The 11556-nt window shown below is 48.1% G+C and overlaps 1 protein-coding gene across 1 annotated transcript; it reads right to left on the bottom strand.

Annotated features, from left to right (window-relative positions):
- Positions 1-9430: 9430 nt before the first annotated feature.
- On the bottom strand, positions 9431-10327 carry LOC137846756 (olfactory receptor 14C36-like). The gene has a single exon (XM_068664864.1). It carries the CDS (start codon positions 10325-10327, stop codon positions 9536-9538), a length of 792 nt encoding a protein of 263 aa, XP_068520965.1. The 3' UTR covers positions 9431-9535.
- Between the last annotated feature and the right edge of the window lie 1229 nt (positions 10328-11556).

Genomic DNA, 11556 nt, shown 5'->3' with positions numbered 1-11556 from the left:
TCTTACATAGTATCTGCAAAATAAAATGGGATCTCCACAGTGCACTGTCTGAAGGCTTGGCTGTTTTTTCAAGGTTGTTACCAAGCTTTCCAGAAACTTGTGCCTCTTTCCGTCACCTATCAGACACTTTCCATCATGTGTCAGTGGTCATAGTCCTCCAAAGAGGTTCTCAGTGAGTAGTGACTTGCAAATGTGATGCCCATCTCTAAGAAACGTCATAAGGGGGACCCAGGAAACTACAGGCCTGTCAGCCTGACCTTGGTGCCAGGAAAGGTGATGGGACAGGTCATCTTGAATGCAATCATGCAGCATATGCGGGACCACCAGGGAATCATGCCCAGTCAGTATGGGTTCAGGAAAGGCAAGTCCTGCCTGACCAACCTCATCTCCTTTTATGACCAGTGACGTGTCTGGGGGATGAGGGAAAGCCTGTTGACATAGTCTACCTAGATTTCAGCAAGGCCCTTGCCATTTGGTAATTCAGATACCATTGCCTACATCATCTGGTCCTTTAACAGGCAGGAGAGGTCGACATGTCACAGATTTGCTCTGTGCAAGGAGTGAAGTGTGGCATGAAATCTCCAGGGGAGGGAGTGTTTTGTGGTAACTGGGCTCCATGCAGGACAGAAAATCATCATTTTATGGCTGTAGGCCCAAGTTAGGCTAAAGACCTGAGCTGGGCTGTAGGCCCACTGCCTCCAATTTTTTTAACCATTTCAAACATTTCTCTTCAATCAGCACACTTCAATCATCTGAAATGATTCAACACTTCTAATACAATATTTGAGTTGTCCCATGACATTTTTTTTCCCTTGGAATTTTATTACAGCAAGAGAAAAAATACCAATATTCCCCTGTACTTGCATTGCCAGAACTCTGTCTCTTATGCACTGCATTTCATCTCCCCAATCTTTCTGGTATTTCCCCTGCCTTTATGAAACAAACCATGTTGGAAGTCTCTTTTCCAGCATACTATCTGGACATGTGCACTCCCCATTCTTCTCCAGATTCCCCTCCCCTCACTCTTTGATCATTCAGATAACTCTCACCTGCACAGTTGGTTCTCAGAACCTGGGGGATCTTCAACCATGCCCATATTTCACTTTTCTATCTCATCATCCCAATACCAACTCTGTAATTGCATTTCTAGTCATCATTTCCTATCTATGTCAAACATTTCTTGAATAGTCATTCCTTGTGGAAGGTGCACCTCATCAGAGGCAACTTGGATTTGGCTCACTGTTGAGGACTATGGGGTTTGCTTGTTTGTAGTTAATAACAACGACATCAAAAATTGCCTGTGTGCAGCCAGTTGTCTGAGGAAAGGAGGTGGGACTTGGAGAAAAGATGCTGTAACATCCCTCTGTGGACTTCAGTGGAGAAGTCTGGTGTAAGGAAAAGTGATGCAAGTCCCAGGCAGCTGATGAGAGAAGTGGTGGGGATGGAGAGCTGAGCAGCACGGTTGTCCATACAGTCTAGGACTGCAAGGGACTGCTTTTCCACCCATACAGACCTCCTTAGGAGGCACATTGAATCCATGACAACTAGAGAATGATGCTATCAGTTCTTCTGAAAACTCTAAACTAATGTAAAATGATATTAAATAAAGAAAATTCTCTTAGAAATTTGGTCATTGAATACTTTCTTTTTAAACTGCATTCTTGAAAACTCACTAATTAACTGTGTAAGTCTGAAAGACCGGATGAAAATGGCTGAATGGTAATGAGCCCCATGGTGAATTTGGTGCTGAGCCCATGGACCTCAGGTAGTGAGAGGAGAATGATGTAACTGCAGGAGAAGTAAAAGTCAGAAGGAAACTTTGAATTGTCTGGGAGTATTAATGGGCCCCAGTGAGGGTCAATACTGATAAGGCCTCCCCATGGACTTGTTAGAGCAGACAATGTGAGGCCATGATTGCAGGTAGGCAAAGGCACTGGGCAGGAGACTCTGCTGCTGAGTAAAGGCCTTGGTTTGTTTGGTGAAGCAGAAAGGCCAAGCCCTGGCCCCCAGCCCCTGGGCAGGGAGGTCCTGTCCCTCACCCATGGCTCAGGGCTCTTCCTGGGGCAGTGGGATGTGGGGTGTGTGGTGTTGTGTGAAGGACAATGCTATGACACCTGTTGGCCTCCCCACTGGGTTGCAAGGAGGCATCAAGGCCCCAGTGTCATGAGCACAGCATCTGTCCTCATGAGCCTCAGTAGCAGAGACAACTGCCATAGCCAAGGGGACAAAGACCATGGTGCTGTTGGGGCCTTGCAGCCTTGCCAGTGCACTCGGTCTTCTCCACCACAGGCTGTCCTGCACTGTCCAATTCTTGCCCTGTTCTCCCTACTGGCTGTAGGCACGCACTTCACTTCTCCCCCTTGCTCTCATCCAGGCATTTCCTTACTTTCACTGGTATCTGCCCACCCTCCCTGGCTGTCCTTTGAAACACACTGGCATGGGCTGACCATAGACTCCTTCTGGGTGAATTCAGGTCCCACAGCACTACCCTTTCAGTGACATTTCCTCCTCCTCATTCCCACTCTTCACCTGCCAAGCAGCACTTTGTCCCACTTTTGACTCTCTCCTGCTATTTCCCACCACCAGAGAATCCTCACCAGGATCTTCCAAGACACATGCCTCCTGCTGGCCTTCCAGTTTCTCAGATGGACGTAACCAAGTTGTGTGCCCATTCCTGTCCCACCATGTGCTCAGGCAGAAGGGACTTGAAAACCCACACCCAAGGTCTCTTCCTGCATGGGGCCTGTCAGGCTCTCAGACAGAGGGCATCTCACAGTCAGTGTGCCAAGCAGGTGCCTTCTGCTGCCTGATCAGGGATGCTGGCCGGTGTAAGTAGAAAAGCACAGATGTCAGCCAGGAGGCAAGGGCTGAGACATCAGCTGCTTCAGGAAGCAGTCACCTCATAGGCCCTGTCCCCAGCCATGTTACTGCTGCTGGCCTGTGTGCTCCAGAGTCAGAGGTGAGCTGATGGCTCCAATGGATTTGAAGTTTCTGATGCGGTTGCTCAGTGGCTCCTCTGTGCTTGTCACCATCCAGAAAGGTTCTGAAAGTGTGCTCCATCCTGTAGTTTGAGTTAATAATGACATTCAGCAGTGTTGGCCCAAGTGCTGATCATTGAGGGATGCTGCCAGGAACTGCCTGACAGGAGAACTTTGCAGCACGGATGACACCTGGGCCTGATTGTCCAGCCAAATTCCCACCCACAGCCTCATCCATTTGTTAAGTCCACATAGCACCAATCAGGCTATGAGGAGTCTCTGAGAGACAAAGTCACAGGCCAAGGTGCAGGTAGACAGCGTCCCTTTCTTTCCCCTCCCCTATGGGTTCAGCAATCCTGTTTTTGTCCTTCAAGTGCCTGGAGGTAGCTGTGGAGAACATCTCCCATCACCTTCTGAGGGACTGAGATGAGGCTGACCAGCCTTAATTCTTTCCACACATTCTTTTTTTCCTCTTCTGGAAGACAGGTTTGATGTCATTGCAAGTCTCCAGAAAGCTTTCTGGTCCCTCTGGCACATTTGCTGACACAGTCCAGGAAGGCAGGGGAGGGTGATGCAGGAGACAGGCAAGCACACACAAGACTTTCCCTTGCACACCCAAAGGCAAGGCATTGCAGTGGTTGTGGTATCCCTCTGGCTCCTGCTGCCTCTCCCAGATGCTGGAGGCACCTCAGCCCCGCAGTGCATTTCTCTGCTCTGCACTCATCTGAGATGCCCCACAGCATGAGGAATGGACACAGGCTGAGGGCATTTGTGCTCACTCAGGTTTGGCTAAGTACATGCACAAAATGTACACACTGAAGCCTCATCTGTGCAAGGCACGTAGGTGGACTTCTGACTGATCCATTCTGTGTCCTTCTGTGGAGGAACAAAACAACCTCTCTGAGCTGGGTTGAGAGCCAAAAAAGTCACCCAAGAAGTAACCAGGACAATATCCAGCCCTTGTTCTGTACCGTTTATATAATGACAGGTCCCAGACTTTCCAATAAGTCTTCATTAATCAGCACCCCACAATTAAAACACAGATATCATTCCCTTAGTCTATGGGCCACCTCTCTGAAATCTTCATAAAATGTTCAAGGAGTCCATTTAGTCCATGAATTGGGTTCTATCTGTTGTTGTGGCCCCACAGGACAGGAGAAGACTTATGTTACATGGAGTGACAGGGCACCAATGCCAGCTCAGGTTAGGTCACTGCTGCACTTGCACTACTTCTTGTGAGGCTCCTCTGCCATTGGTTCGAGTGGTACCTCCTACAGAACATGGCTGTGTGGTTCTTATCTGTCTGCTGGGTTAAACCACAGCACAGACCAGGCTGTAGAATCTGACATTGCAACGAGCTCCTCCCCTCACCCCTGCTCCAGCCTGGGCTTGTCCACAGGCCACAGTCCTTTAGAGATGTACCTGTTCCAACACATTGTTATTTACGAGCCACAGTCCCTTCAGAGCTTTACCTACTGTGTCATGGAATTACCAGTGGCCACGGATGCTTGCAGGTGTGCCTTCAGAGGTGTGCACTTACCCATGGGCCAAATTCACTTCACAGGCCTACCTGATCTAGTGTGGCCTTTTCCATTCCAGAAGCATGACTTGGAGTTCTGGCCTGCAATGTAGAGATTCAATACAAAAACAATTCAAGCAAATGTGGGTCTGGGACATACATGTATTGGCTGATAGAGGACCATTAGGATCAGGCATTGGAAGAAGCCTGATTAGTTGTGGGGAAACCACAGGTATTGGTAAATCCTCAGAATACACAGGGTTGCATTTCAAGCCACAGCCAGTAAGGATGGAGAGAACTGAACTGAGAATGTGAGCGTATGGTAAAAGTCTGCAGGGATGCAAGCACAGGTAGAGGAAAATGTAGGACAGGCTGTGGAGGGGGATGACAAAGGGCCATTTTGGGGCTGGAGCCCCCCCAGTGGAACTGATGGCCTCAGGGCTACAGCTGCAGCCTCTTCCACTAAGGCCCACCAGAGGACACTGGTCCCTTACAGCCCCAGGGCCTTGTTACCTCCTCAACAACACAGAGCCTGGCAACTGTCCTACCAGTGCCCTACACTTGGAATTGCACACCCCACATCACACTGCCCCTGCCAGAGCCCTGAGCAGCCCAGGAAGTGCAGGATCCCTCTTCCCAGGGGATGTGCTCAGGCCTTGGCCATCCTCCTTGGTTGAACACATCAAGGGCTTTCTGAGCCACCTCCCCACTTGATTTGTCACCTGTAAACAGTGCCTCTGATTTCCTCCTCCACCATCTCCCAGGGACAGGCACCTTGTCTGGTTATTTTTCTCGTGGTTTCTTCTGGGATGGCCCTCATCGGGGTTGGCCAACACCCTCAAACATTTGGGGGCTTGCTTCTGTCCTTTACTTCTTCAGAGACTTGCTTCAGGATCTGCAGTTCAGGAACTTGGCAGCAGAGGGCGAATCAACATGCAAAACTCCCTCACAAGCCAAGGCTTTGGGCATAATTCTCCCGAAGTCCTCAATTCCTATGGGGTTCATTAGGGAGATGCCAGGAATCTCCTTAAAGGGACTGACTTCAATAATAATAATAATAATAATAATAATAATAATAATAATAATAATAATAATAATAATAATAATAATAATAATAATAATAACACTTATAGGAAAGAATCTAAGAATCCCTTCTTTCTGCTGTGTGTTTTTTTTTTAGTTGTCTACCTACAGATAAAATGATACCAGCAACCTCAAACTGATATTAATTCTGAATGTCTTCTAAGGGACTTTGAACATGTTTTTTTAAAGACAGAAGGTCCTGTGTATCTCCTAGTCCCAAATGGGTGCTTCAGCTGTTCCACGACATCCTTGAGGCAGCAGCAACATCTTTGTGGGCAACTGAATCAAGTCCTGAAGGACATTGTAGGCCAAATTGAATGTATGTGGAAAATTCCTTAATTTAATGTAATAAATTTGGAAGAAGACTTCAGCTTCAGAACTTTTTATGGTTGTCCACAAATTCTCACCTTTTTTTTTTTTTTTTTAAATAGGTCATGTACATGTACCAGCAAGATGATAACATCCCCCTATATGTAAAGAAAAAAAAAGGCAACTCTTTCCAAAAATATATTTCTTCCCAGCACTTGGAAGGGAGATTATGTTCCCAGGACATGCACATATTGGCACATTTCACCTTTACATCTCAGGTCTAAGCAGAGCAGAGAGCAAGGTTAGAGAAGTTGGATACATCCTGCTTTTATCTCTTTGCTGTCAAGCAATGGCCAGTCCTGTGCTAGGAATTCCCTCACACATGTTTCCTGTTTATGAGCCAGCCAAATCTTTATGGCACAAGTGGCAGACTCCAACCAATACCCAAAAGGCCAGAGCACAGACTTATCAGTGAATCATAGAATCATTTAGGTTTTAAGTTTATCCAGTCCTACCTTTAACCTAGCACTGCCCAGTCCACCATTAAAACATGTCATGAAGCCCTACATCTTCATGTTTTTTAAAGACCTCCAAGGACGATGACTCAACTACTTCCCTTGGCAGCCTGTTCCAATACTTCACAACTCTTTCAGAGAAGAAATTGTCCCTAATATCCAATCTAAACCTCCTCTGGTAGAACTTAGGTCTTATCACTTTTGTCTTATCACTTGATGCTTGGGAAAACAGACCCACCCCAACTTCACTATAGCCCCATTTACAGTGATTGTAAAGTATGTTAAGGTCTCCCCTGAACCTCCTTTTTAAGCCCAGAGCAGAGCCGAGGAAGGCAAATACGACCCCTGTCTTCAAGGAAGGCAAGAAGGAGGACATGGGAAACTAGAGGCCAGACAGCCCCTCCTCAGTTCCTGGGAAGGTGATGGCGCAGCTAATCCTGGAAAACATTTCCAAGTACATGGAGGACAACAAAGTGATCAGGAGTGGTCAACATGGATTCACCAAGGGTTTCTTATGACTTACCAACTTGATAGCCTTCTCCAATGAAAAGACTGCCTTGGTAAGTGAGGGGAGAGAAGGGGATATTGTCTGTCTTGTCTTCAGAAATTCTCTTGAGATGTCTCTCATAAGATCCTGATAGAGAAGCTGATGACGTCTGAGTAGGATGAGGAGGCAGTGAGGTGAACTGAAAAGTGCCTGGACAGCTGGGCTCACAGCCTTGGGGCACACAGTCTAGGTGGAGGTCAGTCACAAGCAGAGCAATGTGGAGTCGATATTGCATCCTTCCAGACCTCAACCATTTTGTAATTTTGTGATTCTGTGATATCCTTTCTGGCAAATCAGAATTGCTGGGCATCTCCCTGAAGTGCCAGGGCACTGATGTGTACAGTGTGTAGAAGAGAAGGAGTAACCAGAGTTCTGTGTGTGGTTACAGAGGTCTCATTTTGGATAGCAGAGATGGTGTGACAGCCCACAAAAGGAGTGCAGACAGGAGTGGACAGGCTTGTAAGGCACGGAGGGGGAGCAGACATTTCTATAGGAGAGCAGCAGCAATGCAAGGAGCTCTGCCCTGGTGTTGTTGATGAGAGTTCATGGCTTTGAATGAGCAGGCACACCAACATGGGTGACCTTGTAGTTGCTGTCACCTGGAGACCTCCCGTAAGGAAGAAGCAGCAGCTATGGCCTTCCTCGGAAAACTGGAAAATGCCTCATGTTTGCACGTGCCATTCCTCACAGGGGAAGTCGAAATAACCAGATTTCTGCTAGAATACCAGCACAGCAGGGAACAAGCCATGTAAAGGGTTTCTCTAGGTCATCAATGTTAAATTTACGAGCACTGTTATTCTTAGGCCAGCCAAAGGCCTCCTGGAGTTGAATCTGGCAAGGGACATGAAGAACAACAAGAAAGACTTCTACAGGAAGTGAATCAGTACATCAGCAGTGAAAGGAAGGCTAGGGAAAAGGCAGACCCACTGCTAAATGAAGGGAGGGCCCTGGTGGCAAAGGCCATAGGGAGAGCTGAGGCACTGCTCACTGCCCTCTTTGCTGCACTCTTTCCAACCTTGCCTTCTGGAATGGCAAGTCCGTGAGATCCGTGAGAGGGGTCTTATCCATATTAGATAAAGACAAGGCAGCCCAAGTCTTTTCTCTGGCACCCAGTGAGACAGTGGGCACCAAATGAAACATTGGTAATACCATGTGAACACAGGAAAGCACTTCTGTACTGTGACTTTGGTTGATGAGTGGCACGGGTTGCTCAGAGAAACTGTGGAAGCTACATCCCTGGGGGCAGTCAGAACCCATTTGGACATGGAGTTGGACAATCTGCTCAGGCTGATCCTGCTTGGGGTTGGCCTAGGAAACCTCCAGAGCTCCCTTCCAACCTCAAATGTTCTGTAGTTATGTGATACCTGGCAGTATTTCTGAGAACTTTTCTGTGGTACCTTAAATCAGTCTGAGTCCTCGTGTCCATGGAACAGAGCTTGCTTTTAGGATGACTTCACTCACTAGGTAACCCTGATGAGCAGAGGTTACAAAAGCAGGCAATGTCTCAACCCACAGCAGTGTCCCCAGCCACTGGGCCCACTGTACAGCACCTTATTCCTTGAGGATTATGAGTTGGAAGGAACCTTTTGAGGTCTTGGCCTGCCCTCAGATGGAGTAACTTGATGGTTAGATCACATTGGACTGTGCTTGGTTCAGCTCTCATGTTCAGAGGTGATTTTTTTTCTTAACCTCATTTGAAATTTAAAATTTCCAGTGCTGAGCAGAGAAGCGCTCCAGAAGCTCCTTTCCACACCCAGGAAGGTAATAATGCACCCAGCAGTGCTCCTGAGAGAGGTCGGAACACAGGACAGGAGGCACTGTGAGCTGCAGCTCCAGGCACTGATGCTGAGCCCTGGCTTTGGGGTCTCCTAGCAGGTGCTGCCAGTGCCTGCAGCCTCCAGAGTCCCCCAGCCCTGTGGGCGGCATTGGGTCCGGTCCTGACCTATGGGAGCTGCTCTGGCTGCAGAGGGGCTGCCAGGAGCGCTGGGGCTGGTGCTGCCCACCCTCACATCCTGCCCCAGGTGTCTCTTGGTCCCTGGGATCATTGCTGTGACTGAGGGGAGAGGCCGGCCTGGCTGGGGCCTGGCAGTAGTTTTGGGGTGGTGGCCTTGTGGGAACTTGCCGCAGTGCTGTGGCTCCTGTCCAGAGGCCTGACTCTGGGCTGGCCCAGCACCACTGCCCCACACACAGCCGCACATCCCAACAGGAGGAAGGAGCCAGACATCTCCAAGACCAGCTCCCACCTGGGATTTTGTACTTTCCCTTTGGTTGATGCCACCAATACTGAGCTTTAAACAGAAAGCTCAGCCATCAAGAAGTGAAAAAGTCCCATTTAATTCATATACAGCTATTACTTTGCTACAAGAAAGTCCACATTGATACACACTTTTAAACAGGCTTGGACGGGCTTCATCTGACACAATGCATGTTCATTCCTCGATATCAGTGGTAGGAGTGAAAGGATTTGGGGGAGGGGTGGCTGAAAAGCAGAAGCACCAACAGTTAAAAATAATGAAATATGAAAACAAGACAAAATATAATAATGGAAAAGAAGGCAACACAAGGTTTGAATGGATACAGAGGGTCACCTGTGGAGAGATATGGGACATTTATGATTCCTGAAAAATGTCCATAAAAGCACTTTCAAAATAGCATCCTTTAGTGCTTGCGTCCTCATGCTGTAGATGAGGGGGTTCAGTGCTGGGGGAACCACAGAGTAAAGAACTGCCACCACCAGGTCCAGGGCTGGAGAAAAGATAGAAGGGGGCTTCAGGTAGGCAAACGCACCAGTGGTGATTAACAAAGAGACCACGACCAAATGAGGGACACATGTGGAAAAGGCTTTGTGCCGTCCCTGCTCAGAGGGCATCCTCTGCACAGTCCTGAAGATCTGAACATAGGAGAGAACAATGAAAACAAAACAACCCAAGAACAGAAAACTACTAAATGTGAGAAGTCCAAGATGCCTATGGTAGGAATGCGAGCAGGAGAGCTTGAGGATCTTGGGGATTTCACAGAAGAACTGGTCCACAGCATTTTCTCCGCAGAGGGGCAGTGAAAATGTATTGGCAGTGTACAGGACAGCATTGAGAAAGCCACTGCCCCAGGCAGCTGCTGCCATCTGGGCACAAGCTCTGCTGCTCAGGAGGATCCTATAGTGCAGGGGCTTGCAGATGGCAACGTAGTGGTCATAGGCCATGATGGTGAGAAGAGAATAGTCCGATGACATCAAAAAGACAAACAGAAATTCCTGTGCAACACATCCTGCATAGGAAATGGTCCTGGTGTCCCAGAGGGAATTGGCCATGGCTTTGGGGAAAGTGGTAGAGATGCAGCCCAGGTCGAGGAGGGCAAGGTTGAGGAGGAAGAAGTACATGGGGGTGTGGAGGCGGTGGTCACAGGCTACGGCAGTGAGGATGAGGCCATTGCCCAAGAGGGCAGCCAGGTAGATGCCCAGGAAGAGCACGAAGTGCAGGAGCTGCAGCTCCCGTGTGTCTGCAAATGGCAGGAGGAGGAACTCAGTGATGGAGCTGCTGTTGGACATGTGCTGCCTGTTGGGTATGGAGATCTGTACAGGTAGTAAAAGACAACGACATGTTAGGACAGGTTTCTCTGAGTGAAGCCTATGCCATTCCTTTTAGACCTCCCCTGCCATACTCAAATGCTTTTTGCTTCTCTGCTGGAATCTTTGGTTTAGCTCCATGACATGAGCTTCCTTTTTAAGGTTCAGTCTCCAATGAGGAACAGGGGGCTCTGGTCTGGTCTCGCAAGGGAATCAGTCCTGACCAGTGCAGGGAATACAAAGGAACATGGCAGGAGGGCAAGGTTTTATTTTCAGATTTTGTCATATGAAATCCCTTCTTACACAAAAAGGAATAGAATCACAGAATGGCTCAGGTTGGAAGAGACCTTACAGATAATCTAGTTCCAGACACCTTGCCATGGGTAGGGATGCTACCCACTAGATCATGATGCCCAGGAACTCATCCAACATGGTCCTGAACACCTCTAGGAACAGGACATTCACAGCCTATCTGGGCAATATATTTCAGTACCTTGCCTCCCTCTGAGTGAAAAATTTCCTCCGAATCTCTAATATAAATCTCCCCTCTTTTAGTTTAAAGCCATTCCCCTGAACCTGTCATTATCTGATTGATCAAAAAGTAGCTCTCCATCTTTTTTATAAGACCCCTTTAAGTACGGAAAAGCTGCAGCGAGGTCACCCTGCTCAGCCCCAGCTCTCTCAGCCATTCTTCGAAGGAGAGGTATGCTGATCATCTTCATGTCAGCATGTTAACATTTGCATTCCGGTACTACATAATGTAGTTGGCAGAAAGGAGTTTTAGGGACAATTTTTAATACACATTCTCTTCCCACTCTTCATGCCCAAACAGTGTTCTCTGAAGTCAGAAATCCTGAGCATTTCTGCTGCACTCACAGCGAATGGCTGTGAGACCTGAGAGGCAAAGGGATTCCCTGTGGCTCAGAGCAGAGCAAGGGAGCTGGCTGGACTTGTCCCCAGCTGCCTGAGCTTTTGTAGATGGAGGGCAATCACATTTATGTTACCCTGAAAAGAAGCCAAATGCTGCTGAGACCAGATGAATC

The sequence above is a fragment of the Anas acuta genome, chromosome W, assembly GCF_963932015.1.
Source record: "Anas acuta chromosome W, bAnaAcu1.1, whole genome shotgun sequence".
Taxonomy (NCBI): domain Eukaryota; kingdom Metazoa; phylum Chordata; class Aves; order Anseriformes; family Anatidae; genus Anas; species Anas acuta.
The sequence above is the reverse complement of the archived record's forward strand: the minus strand, read 5'-3'. Positions and strand labels throughout refer to the sequence as shown.